Genomic DNA, 15,605 nt, shown 5'->3' on the forward strand with positions numbered 1-15,605 from the left:
GCTATCCACCCGTGGGGTCAACTCCGCGCATTCGTCTTCGGTCCGTGAGAGCTTGGACAATTCACTTGCCCATGCATGCAAGAGGGCAACGATGACTCTTCATTCTGGTAAACACACGAATGTACGAAGCAAACAACCTGTCAAGCTGCTCCTTAGTGTACATAAACACAGAGATCTGGTGTCGCACAACCTCTTCCCCACGCCTACAACTTACACAAGAACGTGAATGTCATGCTCAGCCATTGGGTCTTGGTACAACTATGGCACATGGAATACTTTTTTCTTTCCCCGAAGCAAGTCGTTCGTATAGGTCACGATGAAACGTTTTTGAGTGATCATGCTGCGTTGGGAAATGAAGGTCCAACGTCACGTTTCTGCGCAGAATTGAATGTCAACGCCCCCATGGCCAAGGGACGCGCGTGGTGACAGAGATCAAAATATTCATCGACCTACCAGAACTCTCATCTGGGGAACAAATATGCATACGTGTATTTTTTTGTCTAAACGGAGAGCTACCGTCTTGACTGGCTGCTGGCAGCTGGATTCGTATGAACTACATGACTCTACGTTGTACATAATATGTAGTTGGGCCTGGTTGACAGCTTGACACGCGATGTGACAGCCACTCGCCAAGTACTGTCAATCCTGACAACTTGCTGTAAACAATGAAAACTAAAATGCTATTCATCAGTGTTCGACCTGTGTGTGACTCCACTCGCTATGCAACCGACTCCAGTCCCAGCAGTGCCAGCAGTGCCAGCACGGAGGGCACACCACACCACACTATTATTATTAGTAATAAGTATACCGTTACCTGTGCGTGTTTAGCCTGAAAGCATGACCGTCTCATATCTTACATGTACATGTGCATGTTCACGGACATCCTTCCAGTAAAGTCTCTTGTGCGGGAAAAACGAATGCCATCCTTCTATGACTAGTATGAGACCTTGTTTTGTCACTTTTGTGTACCGACGGGTGCGAGCATACGATCACTACATGTACAGTAGGTGACTGTATTTATCGGCAATCATCATTCACATGTGACAGTAGTTATCCGAAAGGCATTCATTCATCTCGTATCGCGACGACCTCTGCCTTGATATGTTCGTACATGTACGTGTCCGACAATGCACCTGTACCTACGACGTAGGTGGCTAGCGAGTTGGGTCGACACAGAGACAGCAATCATTCAGCATTCTTCCGGCCCACTCGCCTGCGCGCACTGTCGCGCCAGGCGAGTAAGTTATTCTTCGCCATTGAGCCCACCGCCTGGGTGACCTGCGTCCAAACAAGTCGCTTCTCAAACATGAGTTTTCTGAACGGTAACTATTCTACCCATTGGTCTTATTGACGTTCCATCATTCATAACAGCCTTGGAATATTTCCACTTGCGTCTCAGAGCGCTGCCACTTTGAGGGTCACCGCATCACGGATGTGTACGGGATGGGATGTTTAACTTCTGAAAGTTGTTACCATCTTACTTCCCCAAACCTGTTCGTCACGTCGGGGGATTCCGTTGGACCCTAGCAAAACACAAATACTGAAATAGTGTGACTGGCAACGCCTTTGTAATTGCTTGCATGCTGTGCATTCCTCCTAGGTTGCTCTTTTGAGAAACCAGCATTCCACACGGTATGTGGCACGCCTCCGATCCAAACTCCCCCCCCCCCTCCAAAACAAAAACAAAGACAAAACTTACAACTAACTTGACAATTCAAGAGAACAATCAAATCTCGTGCATTGAATGCCGAGTACTCTGGCTCTGTATTGCACGTAACAGGAAACTAAAAACTACACGCAGTCTTAGTACTCTTGAAGAGAGTGATTTCACTCCGTCCACTGTCATCTATTGACAACTAATAATAATAATAGTGTGGGCCTCAGCGGACTCAAACCGGCGTAATGTGAATGGACCTATTCTTGGTTAGGGATTCTGGCACGCTCTAGAACGAGACTGTACAGAGATATCCCAGGCGTTATTACTAGCTTTACAATGTTTATTGTTCTCGACTACAAAGCTGATGTATCAACGACTGAACGCTCTGTGCACAGGGGAATGGTTGCATCTCTGGTGGTCCGTTGTTTGTCCCACGTCAGTTGGTCGCTCGGTGAAAGCCTAGAACATACATGTCATTTTATACACACTGCTCACGCAAGCCTCCCACACACAGATACGCACACACAGACACGCACGCACACACGGGAATTCATGCTGTGAGTGTGATCGCGGTGGATCGGAAATTCGAAACAGGAGAAATTGATGCGTGCCAATCTACATGATTGTGCGTGTGTGTGGGGGGGGGGGCGTGTGTGTGTGTGTGTGTGTGCGCGTGTGTAAAGGTGTGTGGCCAATAGCAAACCAAGCCAGGTAAGCCAAGTAAGGCTGTATTTGAACCTGACACCAGAGGAGGGTCAATGGTCTGATCATTAAATTCTGAGTGTCTACAGGCTGCACCAACCAAGAAGGAACACCGCTGCTTGCCTTGCCATGATGGCATGCTTACTGCAGTACCATTCTAGTTTGAGACACAACGTCAGAGTGCGCACCACGCGCTGTATCATGCAAGCAGCACTACGTCAATTTCAATGTTGTTCTTCAGCTGCAGGGACGCAGTGCGGCCAGAGCGCCAGTGTCAGGGGCAATGCTGAATTGACACGGGCTCAAAATAAAAGGGGTCGCGGACTGTACCAACTCTGTTGAAATTAAGCCCGGACAAACAGAGCTCGCCGACAACCAACCAATCAGCAACCGTTGCATCATGCCGTACTCCGGCACGGTCGATGATCATGTACCAAGCGCTGGTAGCTGACTGCGTACCGGCTTCCCCTCATTTCACACCCTTCTACTCGCGCTGATTCATTCCAGCACGCTATTGATCGGATGACAGCATACAAACAAATGAGATCACTCAGCTCAAAGCTCAAACAATACTATGTCCATTCTAAATTTAATTCAACCTTTGCAACGCCTGCCTGGCGTTGATGAGAGACCTGCTACTTCCCTGTGCCGTCTTGGTGTCGTCCTAACGGTGAGTCAGGCGTCTTCAGCGAGACTCCGCTATAAAAAGGAGTGAGATCAAAGTTACTTTCCAATTCCAAACCGTCCAATAATTTCTTCTTGCTCTTTCCACTGGAGTTTTAATGCTTTCTTCCGACTTCCCGTGTTGATTATCGTTGCAGAATTAAATTGCAAGGCACGACGCGCACAATATCCCCAGAATTGCCATCAGACATATTATTATTCTGCTGTAGAGATACACTTGCCTTGAGATCGCTTCAAGATGGAGATGTCAATGATGATGACAATGACCACCTTCTACTATCTGATCTTCTCCGTGGCGCATAATCGCTTCGTCCGCGTACCCAGACCCAACCTGCGAGGCATTCCCGAGGCCAATAACAGCAGCGACACAGCCCGATCGGCGGTGTACCTCGACCAGAGATGCTCCGTGAAAGGTGAGCTGAGCGTGCCGTACTAGGACATGCCTGTACTGGTAAAAGACCCAGTGTTGTTCAATTAGTATCCAGTGATAGGACTCATTGGAGCCAATGGAGCCAATGGAGGGCTTGTTGGACAGCTTCTACTTCTAGTGCCCCATTATTGCATTAACTGATCCTCTAACTGATTACTTCCAACATAGTCTAAGTGTCAGCAACATCACGTGAACAGTTTGTGATCCAAACCTTCGACGCAACTGGACATGATTCATGAAGCTTGAGGGAGCGAGCACGTGAAAAGGTGTACATAACCGGTCATTGTGAATCGCGACATGTTCAAGTAGTTTGGCAAGAGAAAAAGAAAAAAAGTTCATTCTCCGCACAGCATCTGCGTGCACGCTGTAATTCTCTGATGCCTTGACCATAACTGAACTGAAACTTTAGACGAAGAACAAAAATAGTATACCGAAACCCTATACCAATTGAGTAGTGTTACCAACTTCATTTTTAACTACCAGGAGTTTCACGGAAACCAGTAAAGTGTTGATGACACAATCATAGTTGTATACAAATCAAGGGAAAGGTGGGCTGTTAGCAGCCCTTTCATTTTGTTGCCAATACAATCATGTGCTAGTTTGAAGCACTTCTAAAGTAGCTCATATTTTCTTTTTGATATTCCGCCACTAACGCCAAATCAATTGCATTTGTACATGCAATGTTGAACGATTGAACAATAACATTTGAATTGTTTATCTGGCCAAGGGGACTTCCCTAAAAGTGTCAAGGCTAATGTTGGTACTCGCGCTGATAGTGATAGTGGACTGTAGACAATGCGCTGTCATTACTGGACTCTTTGTATTATGACTGTGCAATGATGACTTGCTTGTGTGAGACCAGGATCATCATCATGATTGTGTGTATTAAACGTTACGCTGTGACCTGCATGCTTTCGCTGTTGCTATTAGGTCTTTTCACGCTGCAAGACGCCGGCTCGGCGCGGCATTCCGACGACCACCGACAAGTGCAGATCTTTGGCTACAACTCGCAGCTGCCGCTGGTACTGAAGAAGGAGAAGTCCGTCAGTCATTTCGTGCACCTGCCCGCCGCCAACGCCAGTGAGTACCTGAGCACGGAGAGCCGACCGGGCATGAGCTCCACATTCGTCTTCCAGAGGCAGGCCAACGGCCGCTTCAGGATCCTGGACGAGGATGAGAAGCTAGCTCTGGTGGCCGTGACGCCGGTGCTGCTACGCTTCGTGCCTGTTGAGCAGCTCACGACCATTCAAGACCTGGTCTCCGCCGAATTCAGGCTGTTCGCCACTGAGAAAATGCAGCTGAGGATGATGCGGTGCAACGACAGAGTCAGAAGCAACAGGCTTAGACGGTAGATCGATTCACTGCTCCTATGCGAAAACAATCATGTCCCAATGTGTCGGTAATTGGACCAAGTTCGCACTGCATAAGACTCGTGTAGCCACAAAATGCCCGAGATATACATCATACATAATTATAACCTTGTACGCCGACCTGTAAGGAGACAGCCTTTTGTCAAGCGAAACGGATAGTGTTCCAAGGTGATGAAGCTTTAATTAACAGAACACTTATGAACGCAGCTACTAATGATGTTTTGCACGCCTTTCTGTCATCAGCAGCTCATCGCTATGTCATACAATGAGTCTACTATTCTACTATTTATTATCCAGATCTCACAGACTAGTACAGAACTGGCTGTATGGTCTGGTCGAAACGGCCAATTGAAATCCAGACAATTTATTATTATGTTTCTGTCATGTGGCTTTATGCTGTGAGCAGATCCGGAGAGAATACGTTAACTTGAAATACGAAATTACATGCAAACAGTGATATCTCAATCATGTAATCTGCCATTTTTATACTGGACAAGGCCACTGAGTCCTCAGCCGATCTACACATACATGTCCATCAGTACAATGCCATGTACCTTCTAGAACACATTCTATACACAATTGCCATCGCACTCTATTTCTATGATCTCCTCGGATCGGATTATCAGACCTAGTAGAGTTGTTTATCAGATACTTCGTAGTTATCATCCCAGGCCTACTACCCCCTGTATCATATTCTGAAGTAACTTCTTCTCGAAATTTCTTCACCTAGAAATATAAAATGTTCCGCTCCCAATCTTTTATTATAATCTATAATCGTAGAGTTTCTACATGTACGTGTATACATGTACGTGTACTTGAACGTCGAAAGACGCATTAAAATGTTGACATCGACACCTGCGAGCAGTATCTGGTTTGCCCGATTACATTACTTACGTGTACATGTACGTGTACATGTACGTGTACATCTACGTGTACGCGTGCAAGTCATAATCAGCGGCACAGGGAAGCCAGGGTTGTTGGGTGTCTCCTTTTATACAGGGTACCCGTGAGTTCCCTTCGGGAACGGACACGATAATTTACTTTTTTACTTTACCCGAGATTCCACGATGGTCTGAGTGCCTGTACGGGGGTTCTAACACTTCCTATGTCAATTTAAAAAAACGGAACTCCTTAAAAACCCACCGGACGTTTGGTAAGGTGCCCTTTCTGGGAGATTGACAAATGCGCCGAAAAGGTAAAACCAGGAGCATGAGCAATTTCAAGCGGCGAAAGAGTGCCGGCATGCCAGGTGTTACAGCCATATGGGTCGAGAGCAAAACCGAAACACCAGGGTCCCGATTGACCGCTTTCGCAGGGCAAGTGGGGTTGCAATGAAATCGTACAATGTACAACACAGCTCTGTTGTCAGGTTGTGCGCGGGGAGGTAACTGGAGCGGGTACAGAAACAAGCAGAGAGGTTTCATTTCCAACCTAATGCCCAACATTTCCAACACATGTATGTACAGAAAAGAAAAAGGACCAAGGAACTACAAGTTACGCTATAATGTCCACTAACACCACCAGTTACTAAACAATTTGAGCTCATGCGATAACATTGCACGACACTGGAATCTTCTCTTATCAGATTGCATGTTTCATACTCTCATGTAATATTTCTTTCCTTTCTTCGTCTTTTTGTGAGAGCTTGGACAAGCAATCATGGAGGGAACTCTCAGCCTGAGCTGGTTTTGCTCGCGGCTGCAACGCACGGGGTAGTGAACCCAGGACAGAAGCGGACCAGGCATCATGACTTTGCACATATATCGTTATGCTTGCTTCAGTACACGACCTGTTTTATTATTATTATTATTATTATTATTATTGGACAATCCACTTGTCCAGGCAAGAAGGCAGCAATGCGTGTTCATTCTGGCGAAGTACAATAAAATATACCCACCAACCAACCAACCAACCAACCACTGACCGACGGTACTGACGTTCTACACCTACATGTACATGTAACTGGCTAACAGCTCCCGCACATCTTGGATGCGCACTCCAACAGCCTTCCAACTTGGAAGGTTTTAAGTTACAGAAATAACATAAATTATTATCTACCGGAGGCAGAGCGTAATACAGAACAGAACAACCAGGACAATCGAGGCAGCAAACAAGCCTTGATTGTCCTTGTTGTTCTGTTCTAAATTCTGTTCTCTAAAATGTATCCTTGGTTCTCCATCGAAGTCCATACGAGGGTGTAAAACGCTATCACTTCAGCTTTATCTGCTGAAGCTCAACAGGGTGCACCTGCAGCTGCACTGTACAGTGTATGCACTCATGTACTACATTGTATGTACAATGTACAATGTACAGTAAAACCTGATTTAAGCGGCCACCCCATGGTGCAAGCAAAAGCGGTCGCTAAAGCCAGGTGGTATTTAGTACTGTTCTTTCAATCAAATGAACCCCTCGATAGGCACATTGCCTTTGGGTCATTTCATAATAATAATAATAAAAATAATAAAAAATAAAAAAATTTAGAGCCAGGTTTCACTGTACAATGTGCATGTTGTTGTTGTTGGTTTTTATTTTTACTTCGCACATTCAAACGGGCATGATGACCGAATAATTTGATAGCGAAGGCTTAGCCTACAAGTGGCTATGGAACCACATGGCTGTACATGTACATGTATACTGTACCACAGGTAATGTTCTCTGCTGTATATCAGTCAGCAGCAGTCTGCTGATGACTGCACATAGCACGAAACAGGACTACAGGAGTAGAGACGAAGTTCATGCCTGTGTGTGGGTGTGAGAGTTTATAAAATTGCCCATGCCCCATGCTTTGGACGACTAGCTGTAGGCAACTCGCTATTCCCGCAAATTTCAGCACAGTTGCCGTACATGACCGACACAATGAGTCATGGTGTGAATGAAGAAATGGAGCAGAATTCGAGGAATTGCTCGCCATAAGGTTTGTATGGTTCTGCCAATTTCACTGCTTTTCTAGCAGAATCTGCCACCTTTTCGAGCAGAATCCGCCGGTGCCTATCGATCACTCTGTAGATGCACAGACAGTACATGTACATGTACATGTACAATCATGTACATGTACATGTACATGATTGTACATGTACATCATTGTACAAGTAATACAATGTACATGTAGCTATGAATAGGATTAAGGCCGCAGACATCACGCAACTACGTTACTTGTTTGACATGTATTACCGTGTATTTTATAACAAAAATATTAATGAAACCCAGAATCGATTTTCTTGTTCCTATCAGAACAGTAAATTGTGAAAGTAGGGTGCGGTTTGACATTTTGTGCTCCGAGGATTAGCCTCGAGGTGCGTCTCTCTACAGAACTACCCCTCCCCATTATTGCTTAGAACTAATAGAAGAGACCAACAGTACCAATGGCGACAAACGAAGGCATGGACCTGGCTTTGGTTGGCTATGAGGAGCTCATCAAGATCGGCGAGCAAATGTCTGTGGATAAAGCCTCGAGCCTCTCCCGGCCGGATCTGGTGAGCGAGCTGAGGAAGCGTGGAGTGGGCGTGTTGGCGCAGAGTTCGCTACCCACATCGGAGCTCCAACTTGCAATTGTAAGCCTTACTGACTCAATTAGCTGCATGTCACAGGAAATTGTCTCCTTGAGACAGGATAGAGTCGACAAAATCCTGAGTCTGGAATTAGAAGTGCAACAACTCAGGCGGGAAGTTCAGGGGCTCAAACAACCGGAAATCTGTGTACACCCTCTCGTACAGGAAGCACAGCAAAATTTGGCAATGTCCGGCGGGAAGTTGTACAGCACCGCCGTAGGAGACTTGAATCCCCCACGTGCACGCACCCATATTTCCTCTGGTCCTATGCAGTACACACAGGGTAGTACGGGTTCTAGTACTCACCATATGACCCCCGCTCACACCACCTCCAGCCATTTGTCGCAGCCTGTTTTGTCAATGCATGGCACCAGACCACACCCACCTGAGCAATCCAACCCAGGGTCGAGTGCTGCAGGTGCAGAGTGGTCGGAAGTCACACGCCGTAGGGTTACGTCACGCTACGTGAAACCACAGCCCAGGGCAGCCGACCCGCGTGTGCTAACAGGGCCTGAACGTACAAAGAAGCTTGTTCTGTACGTTGGAAATGTCAGTCCGGGTTGCAGGGCAGAGTCAATAACAGCGTGGTGCAAGGCCCGCCAAGTTGACGTACTGAACTGTTCGATTTCAGAAAACACGTACCTGGGTACTAGCCATGCTCGCGTAACCGTGGCAGCATCGGACGAGGACAAAGTTCTCGACTCCAAATTCTGGCCGGCCACCATCCAGCACACAGTGCGAAAGTGGCGCTTTGCTGATGCCCAAGGTAACAAGTCGTCTTCTACTTCGCGGCGAGGCAGTGATGATCAATCCTGAACTGTCATGCTAACAAACCAACATACACAACGATGCAGCAACAACGACTAAATCCCAACGCCCCTGTATTCACCCCACGATCGAAACTAGCCCGCCCGCTCTACCCCGCTCAGCCCTCCTCTGGCCGACCCGCACACATTGCATGTCCAGCGCTAAATCCATCAGCGTTCCCTTTTTTCCCTAAATCCCAGCGTGATTTAACCCTAGTATCTCTGAATTGTCGCTCTGTTGTCAACAAGTTGTCTGAGCTCTGCGTTATTGCCGAATGTGCTAAGTCTGACATAATCTGCCTAACAGAGACGTGGCTCTGTCCCTCGAACCCGCTCTCCCTGTCAGGCTATATCTGCATCCGCAAAGATCGACCTCCGGAAGACAATCGGTCAGCACATTGTAGCCGTGGGTATGGGGGTGTTGCCGTACTTGTCCGTTCGGACTCCTTTCCGTACGTCTCCCCTCGTGCCGACCTTCAACGCCCTGGCTGCGAGTCTGTGTGGCTTGAACTTGGCTCCCCCTCTACTCAATCTCAGAATCCCATCTTACTATGCTGCATGTATCGACCACCCTCACAGAGCACAATGCAATTGTCGTACTTTTGTGACATGTTTGTTGAGGCATTACAGTCAGTCTGTTTAGATTCTTATGATCTGCTAGTGACTGGCGATTTCAACGCCCACAACTCAAGCTGGTGTCCCACCGATTCTACCTCGAAGGCTGGTGATCTCCTTAGCACAGTATTTGCTGCTCTTGGGCTCCACCAGATGGTTGACTTCCCCACTCATTCCTCGCCTAATGGCTCTGTTTCGTGTCTGGACTTGGTGATCACCAACCGACCACGCCTCGTGCGCTCAATTGATCAAGCACCTCCCTTGGGTATGTCTGACCATATACAGATTGTTTGCACTTTATGTTACGCCCCTATTTCGAACTACTTCCCCAACTCTGCCACTGGTCCTCCCTCTTCACTGTATCGCTTCAAACAAGTACCTTCGCACCTTTGGCAATTAATCAACGCTGATTTAGCTGGCTACAACTGGTCCTCTCTGAACTCGTACACTGATGTTAATGACGCACTTCATCACTTTGATTGTGAGCTCCAGTCCGCCTTCCGTCGGCACCTCACTTCATTCGGAGCCACCCACACTGTGACATCTCCACAACCCCGCATGCAATCTCCACCATGGGTTACTGCTGAGCTCAGGTCTGCTGTAAAACGCAAGCGTGATCTATATAGTGTGTACAAAAAATATCCGACAGCAGTAAATCATGCAGCTTATAACCGACAAAGGAATGCTGTAAAGCACCTGTCTCGGCAAGCACATCGTCAATATATACGCTCCATCCAAGCATCACTAACGTCACCGAATCGACCTACACTCTTTCAGTTTGTGCGAGCACAGCGGCACACTTCCGGCCGTGTCATGCCCCAAACCATGATAGCATCCGACGGTACGGTCGCCACGTCCCCCAAGAGCATAGCTGATGTTCTGAACACTCAGTTCACCTCATTTGGGCTACCTGATGATCCTTCGTGGCGCATTCCCCCTTTGTCCCAGTCGCCTTTCATATCTGTTCCGTTCCGTACAATCACTGTCACTACGTTTCAAGTTCGGAAATATCTGAAGCGCCTGAAATGTGGAAAGTCTCCCGGCTCAGATGGGATCCCGAATGAAGTGCTGCAGTCTCTTGCACCATCAATAGCCTATCCTCTCGCCATTATTTTTAATATGTCATTTCGAACTGGTACATTCCCACAGGATTGGAAATCCGCCATCGTGACACCAATTTACAAGAATAAAGGCTCCCGTGCTTGCCCGGCAAACTACCGCCCCATCTCTCTGCTGCGCACAGTTTCCAAACTTTGTGAGCGTATTGTATTCGATTCCCTCTACCCGCACATCGCTCCGGCTCTCTCACCAGCTCAGTCGGGATTCTGCCGTGGTGACTCAACTCAATACCAGGTGACTCGACTCGTCCAAGACATAGCGACAAAGAGGAACTGTGGGGAGCACGTGGGAATGGTTTTTTTCGACTTGGCTAAGGCATTCGACACCGTTTGGCATCGTGGCTTACTTGCCAAGTTGAAGGTCACCTTCCGGGTGGAGGATGCTGCCTTGCGTTGGATATCCTCGTATCTGTCTGCTCGTTCTCAGGCTGTTCGCTTGTTCTATTTCTTGTCTGATCCCCTCCCTGTAACGTCTGGAGTGCCCCAAGGTTCCATTCTGGGTCCTTTGTTATTCTTGCTTTACGTTAATGACCTACCTTCAGTTGTCCCCGATGTTAGTTTGTATGCGGATGACACTGGCCTCATCTGTTCTGATTCCTCCCCTGCACAATTACTCCTTACCATGCAGCATCGCATCAACAGCACTGTCATGTGGATGCAAACGTGGAAACTCCAGCCCAATTTAGACAAGACAGAAGCCATGTATATTTCTTCATCCCCTCCTGATCAACCATTATTCTTCCCTGACTCGACTATGCCTATCCGTGTTGTTACTCAGCACAAACATCTAGGTGTGATGTTTGACTGCAAACTCTCTTGGGCTGCACATGTCAACTGTGTATGCAAGCGAACCAGTTCAGCCTTAGGGGTACTACAACCACATTGCACTCATTTGCCCATCCAGTGTAAACTATTATTTTATCAGTGCTATATTCTCCCTATATTCGACTATTGCGATACCGCTTGGTGTGGCCTTTCTGACACAACTCTGAGCCAATTAGAAGTCCACCATAGATTTATACTTAAAATTCTTTACAACAAGGATCGATGTTTTCCTTCGGATGCCCTTTATCGACTTGCACACACTTCTCCTCTCTCCGTTCGTCATAAGCACCATCTCTGTACACTGGTTCATAAGATATTTCTTCATAAAACCCCTTCACACATGATGAAGTACAATTGGTTTTCGACAAGCTCAACCCGTAACGCGCTCACCCTGCCTCTTGTTAAGTCAGCCCAGTATCTAAAGTCCCCTTTGTTTTCCGGCTACTCTCATTGGTTATCATTACCATACGGTCTGAAAACTTGTTCTTCTATTGGTCAGTTTAAAGATCTACTATCACAACTGAACTAGACGCAATAATTATCATCGAAGAACATTCTCGAATACCTGGGTGATGCACGAATTTTGATAGTGCTCACTTCTGTTAATCGTTTTTCTTTGTAATTTTCCATTCATTTTCTGCTTTAATTCATATTTGCTTTGTTTTCTTAGCTTACTATTGCCGTGGCTGGCTCAACGCCCTTGTCTCAGGGGATTCTGTCCCTGCATTAGCTATGCTTGTCACATGCTATGAGATTGTGTCTAATAATAATAATAATAATAATCATCAATGGGAAAAAATACGGAACTAAGGATACAACCAAAGAAACTGAAGAAAATTAAGTACTGTACATAGAAAGGTGTTAGAAATAACAACAATATCAATAAACTGTTGAACGGTACCTTTCGGCTGTTGAATAATACAAGAAACTAACTCTCCTCCTCCATGCGCTCTAAAGCCGACCATTGCTACCCTCCGTAGCCATTACTCACACCAATAACTTCCGAAACAACGAAGGGGTCACGGGTAAAACATTTCCTTCTTACAGCTGTTTCGCCTATCAAAGGCTCGTCAGAGAAGGTGATACTGATATTGTAATTGACATGGCATACTGATTTTATACGGTGTATTTATTATGGGCGCAAGAAAGAAACTAGGCAAGGTGTATTAAACACTGAGAAGTTCCAAGAATATTCTCAAAGCCCTTGGTTCTAGGAAAATAGCAGGTGAGAAACTGCATTCGTCCAATCACAAGCGGCTAACATTTTGCATGGATCGATAATGCAGCACGGATACAGACTACGAGCGTGTACACAAAGTTTGAAGCGTATTGGACAAGTGTAAGTGAGTAAAAATGGATCGGACGGATACACACTCCTACTTTATTAGGATGACCCAAAGGCATATCGCCTATCGAGGGGTTCACCGCGTTGAATGGTTGTGACAAAGCAAAGAGGCAACCATTGTGCGTGTGTGTGTGGGGTGGGGGGGGGGGGGGGGGGAGAAGGGGAGTTTCGTCACTTGTGTGACAATCATTTACACGTTGCTCCTCTTTAGTTGCCAATCCACGTGCAGAACATTATGGGATTGACTTCTGACTGAGGCAGGACTTCATTTTTTGTTCTAGTTTGGTTGCCTGCTGAGTCCCACACACATAATGATCAGTTGACTTCATTGTATTTTGTATTTTGTATTTGTATTTATGGATTCTCCACAGGCCATTTAGCATTACATGGACCATCAAGCTCAAGATAACATAAGGGGTCATCGCAAAAGTTTTTGTCGTCCCTGAAACGAACATCATTCGTGGGGGGGGGGGGTGCGAGCCAAAATCGCAAGTCGACCGACACTGTACACAATGTACATGCATGCGATTTTCGTCGTCCAGCATAGCAAGCTGTGTTCGTTTCAGAGGAGGGAAGGGGCCTGGGTACAAAAAGAACGATCTTCGTTTCAGGGACGACAAAATAACGTTTGCGACAACCCCTACTGGCCCTAGCCATAATCACCTACAGTTTAGTGCAGCGTACTGGTTCTTGTGCTGACCATGCACCAGCACAGCTATCACAGGAATAGTTTTATACCAGAACGACTGGGTTTTCTCCCTAGAGATAGTGGAATACCATGTTTACAGCAGAGATGGCAACAGGACTGGTCCGGGTGCATAACGAACGCAGAGTGAGCATAAACCCTTCATATCCGCATCGAAGGCCACAACCACAACTGATAGTGATACGCAGATGATCAACGATCGTCTCTGGATTCAAAGTTGCCAGAAGTAGTACATAGCATGTCGAAAATCATCATCCCATGTTGTCCATGTAAACAACTGGGCCTCGTATTTTTGGCAGGTAATCACCATGATCACAGCCCGGATGATTGCTGAGTTGCCTTGGTACGGGTGTCAACGCCAGTCACTAGAACTACATTGTATGTTAAGGCCAAAATAACTGGTCCTCAGCTGCAAGTAGTCCTTGCATGGCCACATGAACACCAGGAAATAATATATTCACTTCTGCGACATGAGCTACTCTATCTACCCACTCAACAAATACTTACCGGCACTCCAACCAAGCGCGATCGATCGCTGTTTGAACTTTGAAGTTGTGAATGCAAGCGCTCTCAGCTCAGCGCTTATCTACACAGCCTGGCACAACGTATCCCCCTGTACAGCTTGGCAGAGAGATACAGGAATAACCACCTGATGTTGAGCTGCGTAGGGAGTATGACTATGAGCACACGCTGAGAGACTCAAATCAGCAAGGATCATGCGTCTCCTTTCTTCCTTGAAGGAAGTGACTACAAAACTGACAGCTAGCCGTGGCCAGCCCAGTTAGCATGGTTAGAACACAGGCACAGGTAGATCTACCACAATGTAAGTGTCTTTATGTGTATGCTAGCTGTCCACTGTGTACTTTTCATTTCCTCCAAAATGCTTCATCACACGTCGACGCATCACATCCCGCGCCGCGCCCGCGTTCAAAAGTCGAGTGCACCGGTACCGGTTTCACACCAGTCTCCAGACTTCCCGTTTTGTACTGACAGTCTTATCTGACTGTAGCCGTAGTAGATCTATGCCGTGTAGCCGTGTAGACGTGCGCGTAGGACTACTAGTACAGTGCGCTTCGTGAACGGGTCACGGTCCCGACTCCCGGCGAGCCTGGCCTAGTTACTAAAGAGTAAAGACTTTAAGTAGTAGTAACTAGTATGAAGAGGGATAGTGCATTTAGCCAGAACCGCATCTTGCTACTTCTGCTTTTCCTCTAGCTCTGTGCGGTGTGCGTGCGTGCAATTATTTTGGATTTCAAGACAGCAGCTTAAGCTTGCCAGAATATTAAGTTTTACTCACGGAGAACATACTGTCGCAATCATACTATTACTGCAGTAGATTTCTGTGTATATACTGCAGTAGATCTACGTTCTCTCTGAAATCTCTTGCAGCCATGTCCTACCAACCTTTACAACAGGATGCTCGAGACTCTCACTTGAATCCTCCGGTCAATTACGCCAGCGCGGGAGTCACCACGACTGCGAAGACACATACGGACACCGTATTGCCGCATACGCGGCTGAGGCCGTCAGGCTGCGCGAGTGGCACCCTAGCTGGCTTTGCCATCGTGTCCATCGTTCTCAGCTTCATCGCAATCGTCCTGAACGCCATTCCAGTCGGCAAAGGAATAGCGGTGTACCTGCTCGACGACGAGAGCGAGGTTCTGTGGAAGGATTATCTCTCCGTTTCGGGCATCTGGTTAGGAGCGGTGGTAAGTGTCATGGTCCGTAGCCAATGTTCCTGAAAAGGGAAGGAAACTTTTTACATCTATCACTGCTACTGTACATACATGTAGTAGTCA

The 15,605-nt window shown here is 46.9% G+C and overlaps 2 protein-coding genes across 2 annotated transcripts in view; both read left to right on the forward strand.

Moving 5' to 3' along the window:
- Positions 1-3,155: 3,155 nt before the first annotated feature.
- On the forward strand, positions 3,156-5,597 carry LOC135812218 (uncharacterized). Its single transcript, XM_065325559.1, has 2 exons — positions 3,156-3,456; positions 4,404-5,597. Exons 1-2 carry the CDS (start codon positions 3,282-3,284, stop codon positions 4,823-4,825), a joined length of 597 nt encoding a protein of 198 aa, XP_065181631.1. The 5' UTR covers positions 3,156-3,281; the 3' UTR covers positions 4,826-5,597.
- A 9,353-nt stretch (positions 5,598-14,950) lies between these two features.
- The window catches only part of LOC135812219 (uncharacterized), an 11,518-nt gene continuing 10,863 nt past the window's right edge, over positions 14,951-15,605 (forward strand). The window contains exon 1 of the mRNA XM_065325560.1: positions 14,951-15,515. Within this exon, the coding sequence (XP_065181632.1) occupies positions 15,198-15,515 (318 nt within the window). The 5' untranslated portion in view covers positions 14,951-15,197. The remainder of the gene's footprint in view (positions 15,516-15,605) is intronic.

The sequence above is a fragment of the Sycon ciliatum genome, chromosome 3 (assembly GCF_964019385.1).
Source record: "Sycon ciliatum chromosome 3, ocSycCili1.1, whole genome shotgun sequence".
Lineage (NCBI taxonomy): Eukaryota > Metazoa > Porifera > Calcarea > Leucosolenida > Sycettidae > Sycon > Sycon ciliatum.

Coding starts and splice junctions, on each gene's coding strand:
- LOC135812218 (XM_065325559.1), top strand. CDS start 3,282: ATGGAGATGTCAATGATGATGACAATGACCACCTTCTACTATCTGATC. Junction 3,457..4,403: donor CCAGAGATGCTCCGTGAAAG/GTGAGCTGAGCG, acceptor TGTTGCTATTAG/GTCTTTTCACGCTGCAAGAC.